This window comes from Rhinopithecus roxellana, chromosome 19, assembly GCF_007565055.1.
Source record: "Rhinopithecus roxellana isolate Shanxi Qingling chromosome 19, ASM756505v1, whole genome shotgun sequence".
NCBI classification, from domain to species: Eukaryota; Metazoa; Chordata; class Mammalia; order Primates; family Cercopithecidae; genus Rhinopithecus; species Rhinopithecus roxellana.
Genome location: NC_044567.1, coordinates 13772024 through 13799515, shown reverse-complemented (window position 1 = coordinate 13799515; position 27492 = coordinate 13772024). Strand labels below are relative to the sequence as shown.

At 47.1% G+C, this 27492-nt stretch overlaps 1 protein-coding gene and 1 non-coding gene across 2 annotated transcripts; both read right to left on the bottom strand.

Annotated features, from left to right (window-relative positions):
• Nucleotides 1-1829: 1829 nt before the first annotated feature.
• LOC115895046 lies at nt 1830-1957 on the bottom strand. The gene has a single exon (XR_004055251.1). It is a non-coding gene; the product is annotated as a small nucleolar RNA SNORA40 (small nucleolar RNA).
• Nucleotides 1958-12451: 10494 nt separating this feature from the next.
• LOC104679976 (alanyl-tRNA editing protein Aarsd1) lies at nt 12452-26431 on the bottom strand. Its single transcript, XM_010385740.2, has 12 exons — nt 26360-26431; nt 26086-26214; nt 22828-22987; nt 19111-19168; nt 18690-18846; nt 18480-18596; nt 18104-18234; nt 17734-17800; nt 17452-17543; nt 15980-16034; nt 13727-13821; nt 12452-12654 (listed from the first exon to the last, which is right to left on the bottom strand). The coding sequence occupies exons 1-12, from the start codon at nt 26396-26398 to the stop codon at nt 12519-12521; spliced, it is 1236 nt and encodes a 411-aa protein (XP_010384042.1). The 5' UTR covers nt 26399-26431; the 3' UTR covers nt 12452-12518.
• Nucleotides 26432-27492: the final 1061 nt, after the last annotated feature.

Here is a 27492-nt window from a genome sequence, read left to right as displayed (position 1 = left end):
AGTGTTCTTAATTGATTAATTTTTTAAAAATTGTTTTCATGAAAACCTTCAGGATGGGTTAATTTTACGGGTGACAGGAGGCAATGATAAAGCCAAGAAAAATTATGCAGCTAAACTTTTTCACCAAGGCAGATTTTCAGCCTTTTCCAAGCCAAGTGGTGGAAATGCCCAATTCACCCCCACCGAGGTTCCAAAAAGAGGAAAAACACACTTTCTAGCAGTGTTAGTGAAACTCATGTAACACTGTCTCCATTGAGATCGAGCCCTGAGTAAAAAAATGGGGGAGACGAGCAGGCTTAGAATTATATATAGGGGACTGGGGCATAGCTTTCAGACCCCATAAAGAATAAACCTCCAGCTTTTCAGTTCCAGCATTTTAATACGCCTACCTGCCTGAACAGAGGTAAAATTAGAGACTACATGGTAACATTACAATAGAAGTTTTTACTTCTATTTATAACTTATTTGGTTATTTTTCCTTACCAAAAGCACAAGACAGCCTCAATATCCTTAAATGCCCCAAGTCCTGAAGTTACTTATTTAACCCTGAGAGATCTAGCCGTTATAAAATAGAACAGTTGTCAGTCATGAATCATTTGTGTGCTTTTTTTTTTAAGTCAATCAATTTTTATTCAGGGAATTGCATTTGTGTTGTGATTTCTTCCACTGTCCATCAAGGTCACTTTAGATCCTCTAAAGAACTGGAGTCAAAATATTTATCTTCAAGTTAGCCCTTTTTAATGAAACGGATGCTTATTTTAATCCAGTTGTCCTGTCAGCCCGTAATTCTTTTATTTTGCTTCTGTCATCTCCTTTTAATGTGGATATACTGAAGAAGACTTCAAAATTCACCAAGAATCTTTGAGATCTAATTTCTTTTTTTTAAATGGAGTCTCACTCTATTGCTAGGCTGGAGTGCAGTGGCATGATCTTGGCTCATTGCAACCTCCCCCTTCCAGGTTCAAATGATTCTCCTGCCTCAGCTTCCCGAGTAGCTGGGATTACAGGCGTGCCTCACCACACCCGGCTAATTTTTGTGTTTTTAGTAGAGAAGGGGTTTCAACATGTTGGCCAGGATGGTCTCGATCTCTTGACTTCATGATCCGCCTGCCTTGGCCTCCCAAATTGCTGGGATTACAGGCGTGAGCCACCGCGCCTGGCCACAGGATCTAATTTCTTCAACCAATTTAAGGTCATTTTTAGTGTAGGTGATCTGCCTGGTTCTCAGTTTGACACCCTCTCTAAACATAAATGAGTTCAAATCATATTCATTCCTAAGCGATTGCACTCAAGAATAGTACAGATGTGTGGAATATGCCAATACCTTTAACTCCAGACATCATGTTCTCAAGATAAAAGCCTTTCAAACAAAAAGCCATTTTATGTATCAAGTCAACATGAAATTGGAATACAAAATTAATACAGCTGAGGATTTCGCTCATATCCCATGCTGTTTAACTAACTATTCTACAGTCCTAGAATCAACCTTTTTTATTATTATTAAGAGACAGAGTCTGTGTTACCCAGGCTGGAGTACAGTGGTGCCATCAAAAGTCAGTGCACCCTCCAACTCCTGGGCTCAATCCTCTTCCCTTAGCCTCCGCTTCCTGAGTAGCTGCAACCATAGGCACATGCTGTGATACCCAGCTAATTTTTAAATTTTTATGGAGATGAGGTGTTACTTTCTTGCCCAGGCTGGTCTTGAACGCCTGGCTTAAAGCAACACTCCCACCTAGTGTGGGGATTGCAGGCATGAGCCACTGTGCCTGGCCTGGAACCAAACTTTATGGCTATCAATACTCCCATAAATTAACTGTCTCAGGTATCAAAATATCCCTTCTTATATGTATCAAAACTCATACTGAACAATGAGTTCTAGGTTGCAAAAGAGGATTTATTTTTTGCACCTATCCATAAGTCTTTGTCCACAAGTTAAACAAAAACATATGTAAGTGCAGTGTGTGCTCTTCTTAAGTACGTTAGTAGACATACTACTGAGAGGCCACGCCGCACAGGGGTTAGGTGACTAGACCTGGGAGCCAGGTTGCTAGTTCAAAGATGTGCCCTTCCATTTACTGAGTGACTTTAGGCAAACTCCTTCTCTTGGTGTCTCAGTATCCTCAGTTGTGAAATGGGGATGACATTAAGACCTATTTCGGCCGGGTGCGATGGCTCATGCCTGTAATCCCATCTCTTTGGGAGGCCGAGGAGGGTGGATCATGAGGTCAGGAGATCGAGACTATCCTGGCTAACACGGTGAAACCCTGTCTCTACTAAAAAACAAAAAATTAGCCGGGTGTGGCGGTGAGGGCCTGTAGTCCCAGCTACTCGGGAGGCTGAAGCAGGAGAATGACGTGAACCTGGGAGGCGGAGCTTGCAGTGAGCCAAGGGTGCACCACTGCACTCCAGCCTGGACGACAGAGCGAGACTCTGTCTCAAAAAATAAAAATAAACATAAAAATAAAAAAAGACCTATTTCATGGGGTTTGTTATGACGATTAAATGAGTTAATTTTTGTAATGTGCTAACAACACCACTTGGGAGAACTATGTAAGTATTGGTTTAATGCCAACCAATAATTAAATGATGCTGAACAATAATACAATAAAAATTATACAGTGGTTTGAAGTCGGCTTTTCACTATTTAGAATTGCAACTGACAGAGGTGTTTTGTTTTATTTTGTTTTGTTTTGTTTCATTTCGAGATGGAGCTTCGCTCTTGTTGCCCAAGAGTAGGAGTGCAGTGGCGTGATCTTGGCTCACTGCAACCTCCGCCTCCTGGGTTCAAGCGATTCTTCAGCCTCAGCCTCCCAGGTAGCTGAGATTATAGGCGCCCGCCACCACACCAGCTAAATTTTGTATTTTTAGTAGAGACGGGGTTTCGCCATGTTGACCAGGCTAGTCTTGAACTCCTGACCTCAGGGGATCTGCCTGCCTCGGCCTCCCAAAGTGCTGGGATTGCAGCCGTGAGCCACTGCGCCTGGCCTTGACAGAGGTTTTATCAATAATATCTTCTTGTTTGTCTTCATGAGGTCTCTTTCAGGCTGTTATGCCTTGGTCACCATCTTCTGCTGAGGTCTAACAAAGGCTTTACTTTCTGCTAAGGGGAAGAAAAGTTGGCCTTATGGGGTCAGAAGAAATGGTTTAGCAGTGGTGGAAGAGGCTCTTGGAGTGTAAAGTGACACAAGCAAGTTTCATGTCAGTCTTATTCTTTGCTTCCTTGTAACTGCCACATAAAAGGTGCCCAACATATGTATCGTTCATTGATGAATCCTGTAACCCCAAGACAATGGTCATCTTCTGTGACTGGCAGACAATTCACAGCTCTAGAATTTCTATAAAGAAAAGGCTAGGATGGGCGCAGTGACTCACGCCTGCAATCTCAGCACTTTGGGAGGCCAAGGCAGGCAGATCACGAGGTCAGGAGTTCAATTCCAGCCTGGCCAACATAGTGAAACCCCATCTCTACTAAAAATACAAAAGTTAGCCAGGCATGGTGGTGCACACCTGTAGTCCCAACTACTCAGGAGGCTGAGGCAGGAGAATTACTTGAACCCAGGAGGCAGAAGTGGTGGTGAGCTGAGATGGCATCACTGCACTCCAGCCTGGGCAACAGAGCAAGACTCTGTCTCAAAAAAAAAAAAAAAAAAAAAAAAAAGAGAAAAGGCTGAAGGCCGGGTGCAGTGGGTCATGCCTGTAATCTCAGCACTTTGGGTTTGTTTGTTTGAGATGGAGTCTCACTCTGTCACCCAGGCTGGAGTGCAATGGCATTATCTTGGCTCACTGCAACCTCCACCTCCCAGGTTCAAACGATTCTCCTACCTCATCCTCTCGAGTAGCTGGGACTACAGGTGCACACCACCTTGCCCAGCTAATTTTTGTATTTTTAGTAGAAACGGGGTTTCACTATGTTGGCCAGGCTGGTCTTGAACTCCTGACCTCAAGCGATCCTCCTGCCTCAGCCTCCCAAAGTGCTGGGATTACAGGTGTGAACCACTACACCCGGCCGTAATCTCAGCACTTTGGGAGACTGAAGCAGGAGGATTACTTGAACACAGTTCTAGACCAGCTTGGGCAACATAGTGAGACCCCTGTCTCTACAAAAATTTTAAAAATTAGGCAAATGTGGTGGCATATGCCTGTAGTCCCAACTACTCAGGCAGCTGAGGCAGGAGAATTGCTTGAGCCCAAGAGGTCAAAGCTGCAGTAAGCCATGATCACACCACTGTACACTGTACTCCAGCCTGGGTGACACAGGGATACCCTGTCTCAAAAAAAAAAAAAAAAAAAAGACGGATGCTTAGGCATGGCCATGTGATTGGAAGGGAAACCAGCAGACTTCTGTCAAGTAAAGAAAAATATCAAGGTTTTAAAGAATTAAAGTTAACTTTATTCAGAAGTCTTACTAAGGACTATAGATTGAGGCCTTTAGCCTCAATCAGAGCAGGCTCTGGCCCAGTGTTTCAGACCTCTGCTTATATACAGGGGTGGAGGTTCTGTATATGCAAAATCCCATCAGACTTGCTCAGAATTACATGAAAGCAGAATCACAGCAAGGTTTGTGTGTCAGAGTACATCTGGTCCTGAATCACAGAGGTATCATCACTAACCCCGTCAGATGTCATCTTATGTGTAGGAGAAGTCAGGGATTAAGGCCATTCTTTTTTTTTTTTTCCTTCAGACAGGGTCTCACTCATCACCCAGGCTGGCATGCAGTAGCACAATCATGGCTCACTGCAGCCTCAACCTCCCGGGTTCAGGTGATCCTCCCACCTCAGCCTTCCGAATAACTGAGACTGAGACTACAAGTGCACACCATCACGCCCAGCTAATTGTTGTATTTGTTTTGTAGGGACGAGGTTTCACCATGTTGCCCAGGCTGGGGGTCATTCATCTTTTAAGGAATGTAGTGACTCAGGCAAGAGAACAAGAGACGTGGGGGCTGTGTGTTCTGTTTTATTGTCTTCAGAGCATCTTTCTGGAGAGCTGCAGGTCTTCACAGAGTCAGAAGCTTTGGAAAATTATGCTGGCAAGCAGAAATGGGCAAACATGGCTTATGTTTGCCACTTTGTCTCACACTTGTCTAAAAACTGTGTTGCCAGCTGAGTGCAGTGGCTCACGCCTGTAATCCCAGCACTTTGGGAGGCTGAGGCAGGTGGATCCCGAGGTCAGGAGACTGAGACCATCCTGGCTAACACAGTGAAACCCTGTCTCTACTAAAAATACAAAAACTCAGCTGGGTGTGGTGGCACGCACCTGTAGTCCCAGCTACTTGGGAGGCTGAGCCAGGAGAATCACTGAACCTGGGAGGCAGAGGTTGCAGTGAGCTGAGATCGTGCCACTTCACTCCAGGTTGGGTGAAAGAGCGAGACTCCATCTCAAAAAACAAAAACAAAAACTGTGTTGTCTATTAAACTATGGTTGGCTTTATTTCAGATGGCCTGGATGCTGGAAATTAGGAGAAAACTTAAATCCTCCCCCAGCTTCCTTTGAGACCACCACTACCCTCTCCTACCCTCTTCCTCCCATTATTCTCTAGTAGTTTACCTGCTCTCTTCCTCTCAGATTCAACAGAGTTTATAATTTTACATGTATTTGATTTTTTCTTTCTTATCTTCCTTCTCCACAGCTGTAAATGCCATAACAGGGACCACGGCCGGAATACTCGCCAGTGTGGCCCCAGTGCTAGGTACAATACTTGGCACACATTACACTCTCAATAAACATCTGTCATATAAACAAATGAATTCTGTGATTATGTATCATATGCAGAAGTCAACACAAGTTATGTATTATGAAAGGGAGAACTTGAATTTTCACAGAAGAAAATGTTGATTCCTCCCTTTTCTTAAACACTTGGCCTTTTAAATAATTAATTAATTTTAATTGATACATATAAAATTGTAGGCCAGGCACGATGGCTCATGCCTGTAATCCCAGCACTTTGGGAGGCCGAGGTGGGCAGATCACCTAAGGTCAGGAGTTCAAGACCAGCCTGGCCATCATGCTAAAACCCCATCTCTACTAAAAATACAAAAATTAGCTGGGCGTGGTGGCGGGCGCCTGTAATCCCATCTACTCAATAGTCTGAGGCAGGAGAATCGCTTGAAGGGATGCGGAGGCTGCAGTGAGCCGAGATCACACCACTGCACTCCAGCCTGGGCAACAGAGTGAGACTATGTCTCAAAACAAAAAACAAATTGTATATATTTATCATGTACATGAAGTTCTGAGATATGTATATATTGTGGGATGGCTCAATCTAGCTAATTAACATATGCATTACCTCACATGCCTATCATTTATTGTGGTGAGAACACTTAAAATCTACTCTCTTAGGGCGGGAGTGGTGGCTCACGCATGTAATCCCAACACTTCGGGAGGCTGAGGCGGGTAGATCACCTGAAGTCAGGAGTTCGAGACCAGTCTGGTGAACATGGTGAAACCCTGTCTTTACTAAAAATACAAAAATTAGCTGGGCGTGGTGGTGGGTGACTGTGATCCCAGCTACTCGGGAGGCTGAGGCAGGAGAATTGCTTGAACCCAGGAGAAGGAAGTTGCCATGAGCTGAGATCACACCACTGCACCCCAGCCTGGGCGACGAGCAAAACTCCATCTCAAAACAACAACAACAACAACAAAACACTACTGTCTTTGCAGTTTTCAAGAATGCAATACATTCGTTTTTGGTGGTTTTGTTTTTTTGAGATTGAGTCTTGCTCTGTCGCCCAGGCTAGAGGGCAGTGGCGCAATCTCAGCTCAACAACCTCTGCTTCCTGGGTTCAAGTGATTCTCCTGCCTCAGCCTCCCGAGTAGCTGGTACTACAGGTGTGCGCCACCACACTCAGCTAACTTTTGTATTTTTAGTAGAGATGGGGTTTCACCATGTTGACTAAGCTGGTCGTGAACTCCTGACCTCAAGTGATCTGCCCGCCTCAGCCTCTCAAAGTGCTGGGATTACAGGCATGAGCCACCACGCCTGGCCTAATACATTGTTATTAAACACCTATAGTCATTGTGTAGTACCACAGTTATCTTAAATTTATTTCTCCTCTCTTGGTCAACCAAGGTGGCGCAGGCCTGTAATCCCAGAACTTCAGGAGGCCAAGGCATGAAGATCACTTGAGCTCAAGAGTTCAAGACCAGCCTGGGCAACATGGCAAGACCCTTTCTCCACAAAAGTAGAAAAAAAGTAGCCAGGTGTGGTGGTGTGCACCTGTAGTCCCAGTTACTCAGGAGGCTGAAGTGGGAGGATCGCTTGGGCCCAGGAAAGTCAAGGCTGCAATGAGATAAGATTTCCACTGTACTCCAGCCCAGCAAACAGAGTAAGACCTTGTCTTACAAAAAAAAGCAAACAAGCCCACAAGCAGACAAAAAAAAAAAAAAATCAAAAAATGTATTCCTCCTAATAGTGTGTATCCTTTGACCAACAACTCCTCAACCCTTCTCCCTCTTCCGAACTCTTGGCTTTGAGGTTGGTGTTTTAAAATAAATAGGGATATTTACTAACAGGCCTCTGCCACAGGTCACTTCTGCAGGGAGTTTATCGCTCAGCAAGAGAGAAAGCTGTCCCTGTGGGAGTCTCTTCTGCTCCAGACACAACTCCAGCTCAGTTAACTAAGTCCTGCTTGTTCCTTAGTTTGGAGCCTGGCACTCTGCCTGTAGTATTTTGCACAGAAGATACAGACCTTTCTAGAGAAAGAAGGAAATTCCTCCATCACTCGTTCCCAAACATCCCTGCTTGCCCTCTGTTAAGAACACTTTAGTCATAGTTTGGATCAAATTCAGGAAAGGAATGGGAGACACAGACACTTTCTGAAAAAGATTTTTTTCATTAGGGCAAACACTGTCTGTTTTCCCGTTGGTACCAGGTGGGGCCCTGGAGTTTATTTAAGTTCTCATTCAGGGAAAGACCTGGCATTCTAGCACAGCTTGGCCGACTCACTGGTTTCCACTCAGGACTCCAAGGCAGGGTGGAGCACAGGACACTGGCACAATGCCTTCCTGAATTCAGTCTGTGGTTTTATTTGGTGGTGGTGGTGGTTGTTGGTTTTTGTTTTTGAGACAGAGCTTCGCTCTTGTTGCCTAGGCTGGATGGAGTGCAATGGTGTGATCTTGACTCACTGCAACCTCTGCCTCCCGGGTTTAAGCAATTCTCCTGCTTCAGCCTCCAGAGTAGCTGGGATTGCCCCTTTTATATTTTTAATACAGGCGGGTTTCTCCATGTTGGTCAGGCTGGTCTTGAACTCCCAACTTCAGGTGATCCACCGGACTCAGCCTCCCAAAATGCTGGGATTACAGGCGTGAGCCACTGTGCCTGGCCCTGAATTCAGTCTGTCTACTGCTCTGGGTTTCTTTCACCTGATACCTTTCGTCTTTCATACTAACATCTGTTCCAGTACCTACATGCTTCACACTGGTGGAAGCTACAGCAGCTGTCTTCAGCAATTTATGGGTATGTGCATAAAAAAATTTCCTTAGAAGCCCAGGAGTCCCCCTTACTATTTCTGTGCCGTAAAATGGGTTATAGCAATATTCCAGAATATGTAATCTGTGTGTGTGTGCCTAAAACTCGATTACTCCAATAAATGAACTCAAAAATATTTCCTGGTGAACCTCATAAAAGACAATCCACCCCTTCCCCTGAACACACTCTGTTCTCCTCCCCTTCTCCCTGGGGCATTGGATTAGGGCCCCAGTGACAGGAAAGAATGACATCACCAGTTCAAAAACTGCTGCTTTATTTTCTTTCTTTATACAACCAATTACCATTTTCACATAATTTGCTCAAGTGTTTATGCCTTTTCTTATTTCACAAGGTTTCTTCCTTCTTAGGACACCCAGTTCATGTCCCCATTTTCAGGTCAAGAAACTGAAGCTCAGGGAGTCTCAGCAGGGAGACCAGACATCCAGGCTACCTTAACACAGTCTTGAGTTTATGACTATTGTTCTGGCATGAGGTTTGCCTAACTTTGGATATTAAAATTATATGGTCGTTCTAGGTCTAAGTGACCAGAACCCACCTGAGTGGTGGTGAGCAAGAGTGGCCTCCCAGCTCACTGTTCGTTTTGTTGCACCTGCTGTGTTCTGAATGTTTGTGTACCCCTAAAAATTTGTATGTTGAAATCCTAACCCCCTAAGTGACATTAGGAGGTGGGCCCTTTGGGAGGTGATTAGGTCGCAGGAACAGAGCCTTCATGAATGAAATTAGTGCATTATAAAAGAGGCCCAAGAGGGCTGGGCGCGGTGGCTCGTGCCTGTAATCCCAGCACTTTGGGAGGCTGAGGTGGGCGGATCACCTGAGGTCAGGAGTTCGAGACCAGCCTGGCCAACATGGTGAAACCCCATCTCTACTAAAAATACAAAAAATTAGCTAGGTAGGGTAGCAGGCACCCATAATCCCAGCTACTCGGGAGGCTGAGACAGAATCACTTGAACCTGGGAGGCAGAGGTTGCAGTGAGCCGAGATCGTGCCATTGCACTCCAGCCTGGGCAACAAGAGTAAAACTCCATCTCTGTCTCAAAAAGAAAAAAAAAAAAAAGGCCCAAGAAAGACCCCTTACCCTTTGTATCATGTGAGGACACAGCAAAAAGATGGTTATCCCTGAACCAGTATTTGAACCTTTACACCAGACACCGAATTTGCCAGCTTCCCAGCCTCCACAACTGTGAGAAATACATTTTTGTTGTTTATAAGCTACCTAGATTTTATTTTATTATAGCAGTCAGATCAGACTAAGGCACACCCTAAAGAAACAAACACAGAAAGGGACAGAGATCTCACACACAAATTCACATGGGTCTCCGTTCAAGGGAATCCTGCCTGAGTCCTACAAAAGTAAGGAAGTGTCTGTGAAGCAAATATTTCCCTTTCTCCCATTAATGGACCCATTTTGTATAGCATGAGTCTTACACTATAGTTTATCTAAAACATGGCACTCTGAGAAAAGCAAGATGCAGAAGAGTACACAGTGTGCTACCATTTATGTTTCAAAAGAGGGAAGATTTATATACATTTATTTTTTAAAATACTACCAGAGGGATATATGAGAAATTGATAACAGGCTGGGCATGGTGGCTCACGCCTGTAATCCCAACAGTGGGAGGCCAAGGTGGACAAATTGCTAGAACCCAGGAGTTCAAGACTAGTGTGGGCAACATGGCAAAGCACTGTCTCTAGAAAAAATACAAAAAATTAGCCAGGTGTGGTGGCGTGCAACTCTAGTCCCAGCTACTCAGAGGGCTGAGATGGGAGGATCACCTGTTCCCAGGGAAGTTGAGACTGCAGTGAGCCATGATTGTGCCACTGTACTCTAGCCTGGGTAACAGAGTGAGACTATGCCTCAAAAAAAAAAAAAAGGCCAGGCATTGTGGCTCATGCCTGTAATCACAGCACTTTGGGAGGCTGAGGCTGGCGGATCACCTGAGGTCAGGAGTTTGAGACCAGCCTGGCCAACATGGTGAAACCCCATCTCTACTAAAAATACAAAATTAGCTGGGCATGGTGGCACATGCCTGTAATCCCAGCTACTCAGGAGGCTGAGGCAGGAGAATCACTTGAACTCGGGAGGTGGAGGTTGTGGTGAGTCAAGACCACGCCATTGCACTCCAGCCTGGGCAACAAGAGCGAAACTCTGTTTAAAAAAAAAAAAAGGCCGGGCGCGGTGGCTCAAGCCTGTAATCCCAGCACTTTGGGAGGCCGAGATGGGCGGATCACGAGGTCAGGAGATCGAGACCATCCTGGCTAACACGGTGAAACCCCGTCTCTACTAAAAAATACAAAAAACTAGCCGGGCGAGGTGGCGGGCGCCTGTAGTCCCAGCTACTCGGGAGGCTGAGGCAGGAGAATGGCGTAAACCCGGGAGGCGGAGCTTGCAGTGAGCTGAGATCCGGCCACTGCACTCCAGCCCGGGCGACAGAGCGAGACTCCGTCTCAAAAAAAAAAAAAAAAAAAAAAAAAAAAAAAAAAATAAGTGATTGATTCTGAAGAAAGAAATTGGGTAACTCAATGGCAGGGTTGAAGGAAACTTTTGGTGGTACACACCTGTAATCCCAACTACTTGGGTGGCTGAGGCACAAGAATTGCTTGAACCCAAGAAGCAGAGGTTGCAGTGAGCCAAAATCATGCCACTGCACTCCAGCCTAGGTGAGAGAGCAAGACTGTCTCCAAAAAAAAAAAAAAAACAAGTTCCTTTCAGGGTTAGAAGAATAAATAGCTGAACACAGCCACAGCCACAGGTTATCTCCCCTGGGTGTCAGTTTTTGTATTTCTCCTCTGTTATTTCATCTTGACTGTCTAGGCCTTAACCATCTTTGTTCTAGCTAAAGTTGTAACTGGATCTTTGTTTTATCACCTTTCCTAGATGTGCAAATCCAGTATTTCTACCCAGATCTGTGAAACTTCAAAGCCTGTGCTCCTAAACATATTATGTTTCCATTTGCTCTGTTGCTGATGAAAGATGAGCTTAAGTCTTCCGTTGATAACAGATTTGTCTATTTCTTTGAGATCTGTCAATATCTGCTTTAGGTATTTTGAGACTGTTATTAGATGCATACAAATTTAGAACTGTTATATTTTTCATCATTACATGTCCCTCTTAATCTCTTACTTTCACCCTTTTCCTGTTTGCCCTGAGAATACTCGCCAGTGTCACTTGCAGCTGCAGCACTGACCCCAAGAAGGTGACAATGCTGTCAACATTCCACATTGATACTGTGATTGAAGTAGACAACAGAAATGGAAAGAAAACTAAGAAGCCAGCCGGGCACAGTGGCTCATGCCTGTAATCCCAGCACTTTGGGAGGCCAAGGTGGGCGGATCACGAGGTCAAGAGGTGGAGACCATCCTGGCCAACACAGTGAAACCCCATCTCTACTGAAAATACGAAAATTAGTTGGGCATGGTGGTGCGAGCCTGTAGCCCCAGCTACTCGGGAGGCTGAGGCAGGAGAATCGCTTGAACCCAGGAGGTGGAGGTTGCAGTGAGCCGAGATCACGCCACCACACTCCAGACTGGTGACAGAGCCAGACTCCATCTCAAACAAAAACAAAACAAAAACAAAAAAAGTAGCCAGGCATGGTGGCACATACCTGTAATCCTGGCTACTCTGGAGGCTGAGGCGGGAGATCACATCACTATATCCAGCTTGGGCAACAGAGCAAGAGTCCTTCTCAGGGGGCGGGGCAGCGGGGTGGGGGCGGGAAAAAGCCATGTATCTGTGGATTATAACAAAAATATGGGAGCAGTGGACTCAGCTGATCAGATGTTCATTTCTTATCCGACTGAGTGCAAAAGCACAAGGTTTGCTGTAAATTATTCTACCACCTTCCAAACATTACAGTGCAGGAACTAAATTAGAAAATTATCTATTTACAAACAGAAAGTAACCAGGAAAGCACACTGGAGTATACGGTATGACTTAAGTCATAAATACAAGTGGTATCACAACCATTCTGAGTCAAACTATTTTATTGACCAAAAGATGCCTGTGGCAACAGGAGGTGAGTACCCTAAGCCCTCACTCCTTAGCACTCTGCGTGCTGATGTAGTCCTGGAGAAGCACCTGCACCTCCGTCCGCCGGCTCATCTTGGTGGCCTTGCCCTGAAAACGGCCTTTCTTCCCTGCTCCTTTGCCTTCCAGGACCTCAGCAACCCTGGGGAACAGAAGTGTATAGTCAGGGAGACTTTGAGGGAAAAGTCACACAAAAAAGGGCAGCTCTGAGTCTTTTTCCAGGGACTGGGGGAGGTATAAGAAGAGTAGATGACTTCTAGGAATGTTTCTTAAAAACACTTGCACATAGGCTGGGGGTGGTGGCTCACACCTGTAATCCCAGCACTTTTGGAGGCCAAGGCGGGTGGACTACCTGAGGTCAGGACTTCAAGACCAGCCTGACCAACAGGATGAAACCCTGTCTTTACTAAAAATACAAAAATTAGCCGAGCGTGGTGGTATGCGCCGTAATCCCAGCTACTCGGGAAGCTGAGACAGGAGAATCGCTTAAACCTGGAGGCAGAGGTTGCAGTGAGCCGAGATCGTGCCATTGCACTCCAGCCTGGGCAACAAGAGTGAAACTTCGTCTCAAAAAAACACTTGCATGTGTGCACAAAGATATATGTACCATGATCACATAAGAGTGAATAACTAAAAACAACATCAGTGTCTATGAATTGGGCTAGATAAATTATGTTAATCTCTAGGGAGCAGGGTGAGCACCTGTAATCCCAGCACTCTGGAAGGCCAAGGCGGGAGGATCACTTGAGGTCAGGAGTTCGAGACCAGACTGGCCAACATGGTAAAACTCTATCTGTACTAAAAATACAAAAAAATTGGCTGGGTGTGGTGGCGTGCACCTATAATCCCAGTTACTTGAGTGGCTGAGGCAGGAGAATTGCGTAAACCCAGGAGGTGGTGGCTGCAGTGAGCTGAGATCGTGCCACTGCACTCCAGCCTGGGCCACAGAGTGAGACTCCATCTCAAAAAACAAAAACAAACACACTTCATAAAAACAAAAACAAAAACATACATGTGAGATGTGGAGCTAAAAGACCCTCATCTGTCAAACTGGAAATGACAGTAGTAACAATTATCTCTGCTCAGCCCACCTCACATGCCCATGATGTAAATTAAATGAGATCGCAGATGTGACGGTCCTTTGAGTCAGTAAAGGAATGTATCTGTAGGATACAGGCTCTACTACATGTGCAAGAGAGTCCACCTAGGATTACCTGGGCCCCAGGGTCTCCACAGACGCAGGTGGCCCTGCCAGTAAGAAGAGTCCAGCACCTTTCTCATCGCCCACGGTTAAGAATAGGAGGGTCTCCTAGGAGGTAAGACAAGGAGATAAGCCCTGATACTTAAGGATGTAGAGTCAACCCCCCTAAACCCTGCACTCTCTTCAATCTTAAGAACAGATTACTTCCCCCTAAACCACCAAGTGACGCTCCTGATGAATGATAATCCCCCTCCACACGGGCCCACCAGGGCCAAGAAACTTTTTGAGAACAACTATGGGAACTTAGGTGAAACATTAAGAAGGCAGCAGAAGACTGCTGATCCTGGCTAAGCATAAAATGCCTTTCATGGCCGGGCGCGGTGGCTCAAGCCTGTAATCCCAGCACTTTGGGAGGCCGAGACGGGTGGATCACGAGGTCAGGAGATCGAGACCATCCTGGTCTACACGGTGAAACCCCTGGTCTACACGGTGAAACTCCGTCTCTACTAAAAAATACAAAAAACTAGCCGGGCGAGATGGCGGGCGCCTGTAGTCCCAGCTACTCGGGAGGCTGAGGCAGGAGAATGGCGTAAACCCAGGAGGCGGAGCTTGCAGTGAGCGGAGATTGCGCCACTGCACTCCAGCCTGGACGACAGAGCTAGACTCCGTCTCAAAAAAAAAAAAAAAAAAAAAAAAAAAAAAAAATGCCTTTCATGGTTTCACTCTCGCAAACTTTTCCCTACCATACGTCCTTTCCCTGCCACTGCCTAAACCACCAGATTTCTCTCTGCCCGGCTGCCTCTGCCCCTTGTCTGTCTGATGACTTCTAAGCAGTCTTCAAGGCCCCCTTCCCTGAAACCTCCCTATCCTTCAGTAATATACTCCTTCACCTCTAGCATTCATCACTCTATCATTCTAAATTATAAATGTCAGCATACAAATTTGTCCTCCAGACTAGAACATGAGCTCCTTGAGAATCAGTTCTGTCTATACAGAAGAATTATGAAAAGAGAGATACACAATGCTTTACCGACAGTAGGCATTCTTCTCAAAGAAGGGTTTTGGAGTAAATACAAAAAAGATAGTGGAGCATGGTGGCTCATGCTTGCAGTCCCAACTACTCAGGAGGCTGAAGTGGGAGGATTGCTTGAGCCCAGGAGTTCAAGACTGCAGTGAGCCATAATCACACCACCGCACTCCAGCCTGGGTGACAGAGCAAGACTCTGTCTCTGAAACAAACAAACAAACGAACAAAAAGACAGACCTGGAAATCTCTAGGCTACAGACCATCAGGAGTGGGAAGAATAAAGCCAGAGGAAGAGGAAAATGGACGGGGATGGCTTTCAAAGGGGCTTGCCCACTCCTGTATTCACTTTTTTTTTTGAGACATTCTGTGTCGCCCAGGCTGGAGTGCAGTGGCGCAATCTCAGCTCACTGCAACCTCAGCCTCCCAGGTTCAAGCAATTCTCCTGCCTCAACCTCCCAAGTAGCTGGGTCTACAGGCACCCACCACCACACCCAGCAAATTTTTGTTTTGTTTTGAGACAGAATCTCACTCTGTAGCCCAAGCTAGAGTGCTGCGGCACAATCTCAGCTCACTGCAACCTCCACCTACCGGGCTCAAGAGATTCTCGTACCTCAGCCTCCTGAGTAGCTGGGATTACAGGCGCACGCCACCATGCCTGGCTAAATTTTTGTATTTTAGTAGAGATAGGGTTTCACCATGTTGCCCAGGGTGGCCTCAAACTCCTGAGCTCAGGCAATCCACCCGCCTTGGCCTCCCAAAGTGCTGGGATTACAGGCGTGAGCCACCATGTCCGGCCTGATTTTTCTATTTTTAGTAGAGATGGGGTTTCACCATATTGGCTAGGCTGGTCTCCTGACCTCAAGTGATCCACCCACCTTGGCCTCCCAAAGTGCTGGGATTACATGCATGAGTCACCGTGACCAGCCCACCCCTGTATTTCTAATATTGGATCCTCAGCACACATAAACCTGAATGGCTCTGAGGAGCTAGAACTCTGATGAAAGGAGCTCAGAAGCTGATAAATATACAGCCCCAGAAAGAGCAATAACATAGATCTAGCTCAACACCTAAAACAGAGCTTGGCACATAGCTAGTGCTAAGAAAACAGTACTGAATGAATGGCTATTTCCTACTCCTCATGTGTTCATGTGGAGGGACTTCAGCTAAACTAACGCCCCTCACTTATGTCTCCCTAGGTCTCTATCCAGGCTGGGGTAGAGAATCTCATGCTCCTCTTACCTCTGACCCAATCTCATTGGCAATGATATTCATGAACTCTGAATCACCCTCCTTCCTACAACAAAGGACACAGACATGAGACCCAGGTTGGAGTGGTGGCTGTGAAACTGCAGGAAGCCTGGCCCCTCCTTCTGAAGCTGGCCTTGCTGCTGCCTATTTGTACACATAAAGTCCCACATCCCTTAGCCAAGAGAGAGTACCGGCTGAGAGCCAGCAAGTTGCCCTTCTCAGCCTCTGCAGTTTGGATTCAACCTCCAGGTTTGTCTCTATCTCCCTTAAATAGGATTCACCAGGATAAGCAGAAATCTGTTAAGAGAGTAAAGTAGGTAGGGGACAATCCTAAAGAAAGATACAGGCTGGACGCAATAGCTCACACCTATAATGCCAGCACTTTGGGAAGCTGAGGTGGGCAGATCACTTGAGGTCAGGAGTTCAGAACCAACCTGGCCAACATGGGGAAACCCCATCTCTACTAAAAATACAAAAGTTAGCCTGGTGTGGTGGCACATGCCTGTGATCCCAGCTACTCAGAAGGCTGAAGCACGAGAACTGCTTGAACCCGGAAGGCAAAGGTTACAGTGAGCCGAGATCATGCCACTGCACGCCAGACACAGTAAGACTCCATCTCAAAAAACAAAACAAAACAAAACAAAAAAAACAGGCTGGGCGCAGTGGCTCAAGCCTGTAATCCCAGCACTTTGGGAGGCCGAGGCAGGCGGATCACGAGGTCAGTAGATCAAGACCATCCTAGCTAACATGGTGAAACCCCGTCTCTACTAAAAAATACAAAAAAACTAGCCAGGCGAGGTGGCGGGCGCCTGTAGTCCCAGCTACTCGGGAGGCTGAGGCAGGAGAATGGCATGAACCTGGGAGGCGGAGCTTGCAGTGAGCTAAGATCTGGCCACTGCACTCCAGCCTGGGCGACAGAGCGAGACGCCGTCTCAAAAAAAAAATTAAAAAAAAAAAAAAAGATACAGAGTTATAGCAAAGATGTTAACATCAAACCCAGGAGGCCTGGTAGGTAACATATTTCTTTTTTTTTTTTTTTGAGATGGAGTCTCACCCTGTCAGTCCAGGCCGGATTGCTGTGGCGTGATCTCCGCTCACCACAACCTCTGCCTCCCGGGTTCAAGTGATTCTCCTGCCTCAGCCTCCCAAGTAGCTGGGACTACAGGCATGTACCACCATGCCTGGCTAATTTTTGTACTTTTAGTAGAGAAGGGGTTTCACCATGCTGGCCAGGCTGGTTTCAAACTCCTGACCTTGTAATCCACCCGCCTCAGCCTCCCAAAGTGCTGGGATTACAGGCATGAGCCACTGCGCCTGGCCAGTAACATATTTCTTAGGATCTACCCAACCTTGAGAATACCAGTGAGCAATCCACCTCCCACTGTACATTGCATATAGAGAAGACACTGAGCCCTAAGCCCAGCACAGCCCCCATTCCTTGTCTCCAGCTCCTAATTTCTCACCTGTGTAACATGACCACACCTCCCCAGTCTGGGCTGTTCCTGAGGCTATGGGCAATGTGCACAGCCAGGTCTCTGAGCAGATTCAGGTTATTCTGAAATGGATATGGTAACTCAGTAGATAAATGGAAAGGATAACAATAGAGAGTAGCAGCTTCCCTCCACCTCATTCTCCCCTCACTCCTACTTTGACAAACTACACATTGGCTTCGGCAGAAGACCAAGTCTGCAGAGCCTATTCTAGGCAGGGCCCATGCCCTCTCTACCTGCCATGGAATAAATCACCTTCTGCAGGATCTTGGTGGAGTTCTGGAGCTTTTTCACTGCTTCCACATGATCCTCTGCTCCACACCTGCAAGAGAAAGGTCAGTGGAAACCTGTGCAGCCTCCCAGTTGTTTCTGATGTTGGGGACATAAATCAGTAACTTCCTTTTTGCTATGGTGCCTCCCTGCAGTCAGGGATCAGGAGATATTTTGAGGAGGTCTCTTAGGCAACTGGGAGAAAATATACGAAGGAATTAACTGTTTTTTGTGGTTTTGATTGACTATCCAAAGCACTTTATCATCTACAATTGCATCTTATCTCCCAGAGGTAAGAGATTATGTCCAAAATCTCAGCAATGGGAGGCAACTGAAGGTACTGAAAGACGCATACTTAAGCAGAGCAGTCAGTGCTTTTTCAGTTCCATGACTTCTCTCCATCCACTTCAGCACCCGGTTCCCAGCCAGAAATATCAGGTTGGTTTTGTTCTTTTTCCCCTTCTCAGTGCCCAGAATCTTAATGACCTACACGAGGCAAGGGGGTAACACACACACACACACACACACATACACACGTGGGCGCGTGTGTAAACCACAGCAGATCCTAGAACCTGAAGGTAGGAGAAACCTATCTTTTCCTCAGCTCTGAAACAGTGAAGGGGAGATTTCACTTAGGACTCCTCGATTATCCCCCTCTCCCACTCCCAGCCCCATGTGATCCCCCTCCCCAATCCCTCTTCTCAGCCACTCCACAGCCCTTCCTCACTTACCTGAAGGTCACTGAGATTGCTCACATGGGTCCCACAGCACATGTTGGAATCAACGCCCTTAATGCTAACAACACGAATGGGCCCAGCATGATCATCTGGCAAACCCCGGCCTCTCACCTGGACTCAAGGAGAGCAGAGGGACTGTCTGAATCTGATGAGAACGCTTGGAGAACCATTCTGCAGAAGCCACCCCTCTGGCTCTGCCCTTACCTGCTCCACCTCAGGATCATCCAGGCTCAATTCTCGGACATTCACAGGCAGCCGATCTCTGATTTTTTCATTGACGCTCTGCTCAATGGCAGCTACTTGCTCTGCAGTCATAGAGGGGGTGTCCAGCTCAACTGCACTCCGAAATCTCCCTAACTCCCTATCAGAAGTAGAGTGGCCGCAGATAACACATCTTACTGAACAAGAAAAGCTGAAAGCTTTTCCTCTAAAAACTGGAACAAGCATACCCTCTCACCCCCTTTTTTTTTTTGACAGGCTTGCTCTGTCACCCATGCTGCCATTTGGTGGCAATCACAGTTCACCACAGCCTTAATCTCCCTGGCTCAAGCAATTCTCCCACCCCCGCCTCCCTCCCAGTGCTGGGATGGGCCTGCCTACAGTTAGTCTTATGCCTGCCACTCACCATGATGTTGTCTTCAGCTTAAATAGATGGTCAGCAACTGCCGTGATGAGATGCTGCCCTAAGCAAAGAGAGCAAGAGACAGGAGAAAAGTGAGAAGTCCACATACTCCCACAATGATAAAATAGAGCCACAATGATAAAAGCACAGAAATTATCCTTGTTGAAGACCTTCTAAGCACTTGGTAATACACTTTAGATACTTTATTGAAAATCACAATGACAATTCTGCAAGAGGCCTTGTGATACCATTTCATAGATGAGGAAATTGAAGCCAAGAGAGACAAAATAACTTGCCATGGCAATGTAACTTATAAGGGGCTGGACGTGAACTTAAGTTCTTTTTTTTGAGACAGTTCCATTTTGTTGCCCAGGCTGGAGTGCAGGGGCTCACTGCAGCCTCCACCTCCCAGGATCAAGCGATTCTCGTGCCTCAGCCTCCTGAGCAGCTGGGATTACACACGTGCATCACCGCACCCAGCTAATTTTTCTACTTTTAGTAGAGACTGGGTTTCACCATGTTGGCCAGGTTGGTCTTGAACTCTTGACCTCAAGTGATCCACCCGCCTTGGCCTCCCACAGTGCTGGGATTACAGGTGTGAGCCACTGTGCCCAGTGAACTTAAGTTCCAATATGCAGCATTCATCCATTCAACAAGTACCTACCACACGCAAGGCACAGGGCTTGACATAAGAGATACAGCAGGCCGGGCGCGGTGGCTCAAGCCTGTAATCCCAGCACTTTGGGAGGCCGAGACGGGCGAATCACGAGGTCAGGAGATCAAAACCACCCTGGCTAACACGGTGAAACCCCGTCTCTACTAAAAATACAAAAAACTTAGCCGGGCGAGGTGGCGGGCACCTGTAGTCCCAGCTACTCGGGAGGCGGAGGCAGGAGAATGGCGTGAACCCAGGAGGCGGAGCTTGCAGTGAGCTGAGATCCGGCCACTGCACTCCAGCCTGGGGGCAGAGCGAGACTCTGTCTCAAAAAAAAAAAAAAAAGAGATACAGCAGCATCCCTGATAGACAAGAGTGATGATGAGGAGAAAGAAGAGGAAGAGGAGGAAGAAAAGGAGAAAGAGGAGGAACTGACTATCAAGGAAGAGGGAACAAGACAGCTAAAGGCCTTAAGGAAGAAAGAAGTAGGGTATGTCAAAGGAATCCAGAGATGACAAGCACAGCCAGGATGTAGCCAGCAAGAGGTGAAGGGGCACCAGATGAGGCTACAGCAGTAGACAAGAGCCACCCAGATACAGCTTGTATGCCATGGTAAAAAGTTTGGCTTTACACGAAGACCTACAGGAAGCCTCTGAAGAGCTTGAAGCAGAAGACTGACATAATATTTTCACTTTTTAAAATTTATTTCAGCTGGGCACGGTCGCTCACTCCTGCAATCCCAGCACTTTAGGAGGCCGAGGCAGGTGGATCACAAGGTAAAAATTTGAGACCAGCCTGAAACAACATGGTGAAATCCCATCTCTACCAAAAATACAAAAATTAGCCAGGTGTGGTGGCACGAACCTGTAATCCCAGCGACTCAGGAGGCTGAGGCAGGAGAATGGCATGAATCCCAGGGGCACAGGTTGCAGTGAGTCGAGATTGCACCATGGCACTCCAGCCCGGGCAACAAAGTGAGACTGTCTCAAAAAAAACAAATAAAAATAAAAATAAAAAATAAAGGCCAGGCATGGTGGCTTACGCCTGTAATCCCAGAACTTTGGGAGGCCAAGGCAGGCGCATCACGACATCAGGAGATCCAGACCATCCTGGCTAATATGGTGAAATCCTGTCTCTACCAAAAATACAAAAAATTAGCTGGGCGTGGTGGCAGGCGCCTGTAGTCCCAGTTACTCCGGAGGCTGAGGCAGGAGAATGGCATGAACCCGGGAGGCGGAGCTTGCAGTAAGCCGAGATCGGGCCACTGTATTCCAGTCTGGGCAACAAAGCAAGACTCCATCTCAAAAAAATAAATAAATAAACAAACAAATAAATAAGATAAAATAAAATTTATTTCATTTTACTTATTCATTTTTATTTTTGTTTTTATTTATTTATTTTATTTATTTTTTTTGAGACAGTCTCACTCTGTCGCCCAGGCTGGAGTGCAGTGGTGTGATCTTGGCTTGCAAACTGTGCCTCCCGGGTTCAAGCGATTCCCCTGCCTCAGCCTCCCAAGTAGCTGGGATTACAGGCACACGCCACCACACCTGGCTAATTTTTGTATTTTTAGTAGAGTCGGAGTTTCACCATGTTGATCAGGTTGGTCTCAAACTCCTGACCTCAGGTGATCCGCCCACCTCAGCCTCCCAAAGTGCTGGGATTACAGGCATGAGCCACTGCGCTCAGCCTGTTTTTATTTTTCTTGTTTACATTTCCACTTTAAGTTATATTTATTTATGACGAGTGCGGTGGCTTATGCCTGTAATCCCAGCACTCTGGGAGGCCGAGGCGAGCAGATCACAAGGTCAGGAGTTCAAGACCAGCCTGGCCAACATGGTGAACCCCCATCTCTACTGAAAATACAAAAATTAGCCAGACGTGGTGGTGCATACCTATAATCCCAGTTACTCAGGAGGCTGAGGCAGGAGAATCGCTTGAACCCAGGAGGAGGAGATTGCAGTGATCCAAGACTGTGCCACTGCACGCCAGCCTAAGCGACAGAGCGAGACTGTGTCTCAAAAAAAAACATTATTATTTATTTTATTTATTTTTTTCAGATGGAGTCTTGCTCTGTTGCCCAGGCTGGCGTGCAGTGGTGCCATCTCAGCTCCCTGCCACCTCTGGCTCCCGGGTTCAAGCAATTATTCTGCCTCAGCCTCCCAAGTAGCCGGAACTCGGGTGGAGCCAGAGTGAATGTGGGGCAATCAATTAGGAAACTGTTAGAGAGGTCCAGGGTGAAGACAGTTAGGCGCTGGGACTAGGATGACAGTGACCGTGGAAAGAAGTGGACAGACTTAGAAAACAAACCAACAGGCCGGGCAGGGTGGCTCATAACTGTAATCCCAGCACTTTGGGAGGCCGAGGTAGGTGGATCATCTGAGGTCAAGAGCTCAAGACCAGCCAGACCAACATGGTGAAACACCATCTCTACTAAAAATACAAAATTAGCCGGGCATGGTGGTGGGTGCCTATAATCCCAGCTACTCGGGAGGCTGAGGCAGGAGAATCACTTGAACCCAGGAGGCAAAGGTTGCAGTGAGCCGAGATTATGCCACTGTACTCCAGCCTGGGCGACAGAGTGAAACTCTGTCAAAAAAAAAAAAAAAAGAAAGAAACGAAACGAACAGGACTCAGTGACTGGCTGGCTGTCTACACCTGAAGAGGTATCTGGAATGACTTCCAGAACTTGAGTGACTAGATGTATCCTGATGCCCTACAATGAACACACCGGATGCTAATGAAAGACCAGGAGGGAGGGGAAGGCTTTTTGTTTCATTTTGGACATTTTGAGTTTGAAAGGTTGTGAGACATCCAGATGGAGATATCAAGTGGGAAGTTGATAATATCTAAATCCAGCAGTTATTCTAATACTTTTTTTTACTTCAATTGTTCATGTTGCTGTTATAACATTTAGCATATCCTTCCTGAATTACAGCTGATTCTGAATAGTCTGTCTCTTCCAAAAGGTTAACTCCTAGAGAACCCAAACTATGTCTCAGTCATCATGGCATCCCCATACATGGCAACTGCCCTGGTGTTATGTCCCCCATCCCAGCCTTTACCTGAATGCTGCTGCATGTGGTCAAACCTCCGCTCCCAGTCTACCCGGACCAGAACCTGGCTTCCTGGATCCAGGGGTGTCTGTGTGAAATGATCAGCCTGCTCCCCGTGGCGAGTCACTCTCAGCACAGAGATGTCATTGATTGTACCACGGTCATCAGGCTGATGGAAATAAGTAAACATAATCAATGGCAAGGCAGGGCTCACCCTAACTCCTAGGTACAAAGACCCTCTAGGGTGAGAGACAGACCCAGAATTTGGGCTCCCTAAGGGAGATGGAGAAAGCAATGCCAAGTGAGATGAGTCCACTTTGTTCCATGAGAGGATTCTCAGTCCTTTTCAATCTAAACACCTATGTGTTGTGATCTTCAGAAAAACAGAATTAAAAAAAGAGACTGTAACTATAGCAACAAAAATTTTAGTAAAACTCGAAGAACCTTAATCCTCAACTCTCATTGCCTTAGTCTAGATTCTTTAGTAGTCTCTAAAATGATCTGATTTGGGCCAGGCGCGGTGGCTCACGCCTGTAATCCCAGCAATTTGGGAGGCCGAGGCGGGCAGATCACAAGGTCAGGAGATCGAGACCATCCTGCCTAACACGGTGAATCCCTGTCTCTACTAAAAATACAAAAAAAATTAGCCGGGCGTGGTGGCAGGCGCCTGTAGTCCCAGCTACTCAGGAGGCTGAGGCAGGAGAATGGCGTGAACCTGGGAGGCGGAGCTTGCAGTGAGCCAAGAATGTGCCACTGCACTCCAGCCTGGGCGACAGAGCGAGACTCCGTCTCAAAAAACTTAAAAAAAAAAAAAAGATCTGATTTTTTCTCCCTCCCTCCACTCCATTCTCTTGCAGTGCTACTAGAATTAGATTCAAAAATGTTCATTTAGTCTGGGCATGGTGGCTTATTCCTGTAATCCCACCACTTTGGGAGGCCAAGGCAGGAGGATCGCTTAAGATCAGACTAGACCACATAGTGAGACCCCACCTCTATGAAAAATAACAAATGAGCTGGCCATGATACTACCTGCTACTTGGGAGGCTGAGGTGGGAGAATCACTTGAGCCCAAAAGGTTGAGGCTGCAGTGTGCTATGATTGCGCCACTGCACTCCAGCCTGGGTGACACAGTGAGATACTGTCTCATTAAAAGAAAAAAAAAAGGGCCGAGTGCAGTGGCTCACACTTGTAATCCCAGTACTTTGAAAGGTCAAGGCAGGCAGGTCACAAGGTCAGGAGATTGAGACCATCCTGGCCAACATGGTGAAACCCCATCTCCACTAAAATACAAAAAATTAACTGGGCATGGTGGTGCGCACCTGTAGTCCCAGTTACTTGGGAGACTGAGGCAGGGGAATCGCTTGAACCTGGCAGACGGAGACTGCAGTGAGCCGAAATCATGCTGCTGCACTCCAGCCTGGCAACAGAGCAAGACACTGCCTTAAAAAAAAAAAAAAGTTCATTTAAAACAGTTTCAAGTGCCAACTGCTTACAAGAGACTGTGCCAGCCCAAGAATACAATGTAAACAAGATATGATGCCTCATGGAACTTAAGAGTCTAGAGAACAGAGGCTGGAAAACAGACACTTGCAGTATGACCTATAACATGCCATAACATGAAGAAGTATATGATGCTAGAGAATCTCAAAGGAAAGAGACCTAACAGTCTTGGGGAATCAAAAAAGACTTCCTGAAAGAAATGTTGCCTAAAATGAGACCTTCTATGGATACTTGAGGTCACAGGTTTTCCTTCAGCAGATCAGGGAAATCTTCACATTGGGAAAATCACCGTAATAATAACTGACATGAAATTGGAACTTTCTCAGTACCAAGTCTGCTGAACATTTTCTCTCATGTCACTTATTTGCTTAAGAACCTGCATGGAGGCCAGGGCAGTGGCTCACACCTGTAATCCCAGCACTTTGGGAGGCCAAGGTGGGAGGACCGTTTGAGGCTAGGAGTTCAAGATAAGCCTGGGCAATAAAGTGAGACCTCATCTCTACAAAAAATCAGCCAAGCATGTTGGTTGTGCGCCACTACTGGAGAGGCTAAAACAGGAGGACTGCTTGAGTCTGGGAGTTCCAGGCTGCAGTGAGCTAGGATCAGGCCACTGCACTCCAGCCTGGGTGATATAGTAAGATCCTGTCTCTTAAAAATAAAAAGAAAGAAAATAACCTGCATGGTTCACTGCAGTTTCCTGAATGAAGCCCACACACCTTAATACACCCTTTTTTTTTTTCCTTTTGAGACGCAGTCTTGCTCTGTCCCCCACGCTGAAGTGCAGTGGCACAATCTTAGCTCACTGCAACCTCAGTCTCCCGATTCAAGTGATTCTCATGCCTCGGCCTCCTGAGTAGCTGGGACTACAGGCACCTGCCAGTATGCCTGGTTAATTTTTAGTAGAGACAAGGTTTCATCATGTTGGTCAGGCTACTGGGGAGGCTGAGGCAGGAGAATCACCTGAACCCAGAAGCCGGAGGCTACAGTGAGCCGAGATCGTGCCACTGTGCTCCAGCTTGAGGACAGCACGAGATTCTGTCGAAAGAAAGAAAAGAAAGACCGAAAACGGAAGGGAGGGAGGGAGGGAGGGAGGAAGGAAGGAAGGGCCTTTCTCATAATGCCCACCTTTGTTGTTATCCTCCTCTTCCATGTTCACAATGTACCCCACTTGCGCTCATGCTGTACCTAGTCCTCATCACAGCACTGATAAGTATGCTCTCTGCTGTACTACTGTAACCCGTCTATCTCACCTGAACTCCTTCAGGAACATCTTTTTCAGTCCCTAACAAATACCCGAAGCTAATTCCTTCCTTGGGGCCTTTGCACCCGCTATTCTATCTGCTTGAATACGCCCCCTGCCCCCAGCACGACTAGATAATTGCAAAGACTCACCCTCTCACTTCGTTTAGGTCTCTACTGAAGTAAATTACCCTTCATCTACACACGTAACCTATCACTCTCTTTCCCTTTACTTGGTTTTTATTTATTACTTACTATACCTAACACGCACAATTGTCTTCAATAAACATTCCACGTATATAAAGGCACCGTGTTGTTCACCGGTTATCCTTACAGCCTGGAATAATATCTAGCATATGTTAAGTCTAGATAAGCATTTGCTGATAAATACTTATTAAATGAATAACAAAATGAATTAAGTTAAGGCTCATCTGAATTCATCATGGCTGAGAAAAAAGGGGCAGGAGAGCATTTCCTGCCTGAGCACAAAGAAATTTGGGGCTTCCTGGGAAGAGATTGGCTTGGTACCTGTCCCCCGCCCTCAGGGAAAAGCAATGTGTCCTCCAGCACTACGTGGAAACCGCTCAGCACTTTCTTGCCGTTGCTCCCTTCAGTCTGCAGCTCCGCGGGACGGCAGGAGACCACGGTGGTGGTGAACTGAAGGGAGAGGAATGAGAGAATAAGCCCCGACCCCAGCCCCAGCTCTCTCCACACCGGGACTGAATCCCTCCACGTGGCACCCTCTTCCCCAAACCGCCTTGCCGGCCGGGTAGTTTCAAGTGCCTCGCCCGTGACGCCGTACCTCTCGAGCATAGCTGTCACGCTGACACCGGAACGCCATACCTGCAGGCGCAGAGGGAGGCGCAGGCGCAGAGGGAGGCGCACGCACAGAGAAGCCTGGGAGCGAACGGAGAGCGACGTGGGACAAACGTCATTAAGGGAGCGTGTCTGCGCAGAAGCAGGAGGGTAAAGAATGGAATGCGGTTTGGATAAATTTACTGAAAACGCGAATTGCATATTTGCTGGGTTGCTTAACGACTGTTCTAAGGCTTTGCAAAGGACAAGACCAGGAGGAAAACAAACAAACAAAAGCATCAAGCCTGTAATCCCAGCACTTTGGGAGGCCGAGACGGGCGGATCACGAGGTCAGGAGTTCGAGACCATCCTGGCTAACACGGTGAAACCCCGTCTCTACTAAAAAATACAAAAAGCTAGCCGGGCGAGGTGGCTGGCGCCTGTAGTCCCAGCTACTCCAGAGGCTGAGGCAGGAGAATGGCGTAAACCCGGGAGGCGGAGCTTGCATTGAGCTGAGATCTGGCCACTGCACTCCAGCCTGGGCGACAAAGCGAGACTGTCTCAAAAAACAAAAACAAAAACAAACAAAAAAAAACCCGCGGCCTGGACAAGGCACATGGTTTAGTGAGCCACTTTGGGCCCCAGGGATGTAAGTATTCCCAGCTGCACAGAGGCGAGTACGGGACTGGCATGGTTACTGAGCAGCGCTGCCCAGTAGAAATAGAAAGCAAGGGGCTGGAGGAGGTGGCTCACGCCTGTAATCCTTGCATTTTGGGAGGTCGAGGCGGGTGGATCACCTCAGGCCTGGAGTTCGAGACTAGCCTGGCCAACATAGTGAAACCCTGCCTCTCGTCCGGGCGTGGTGGCTCACGCCTGTAATCCCAGCACTTTGGGAGGCCGAGACTGCCACCTGAGGTTTGGGAGTTCGAGACCGGCCTGACCATCATGGAGAAACCTTGTTTCTACTAAAATACGAAATTAGCCGGGTGTGGTGGTGCATGCCTGTAATCCCAGCTACTTGTGAAGCCAAGACAGGAGAATCACTTGAACTCAGGAGGCAGAGGTTACGGTGAGCCGAGATCGCGCCATTGCACTCCAGCCTGGACAACAAGAGCAAAACTCCGTCTCAAAAAAAAAAGA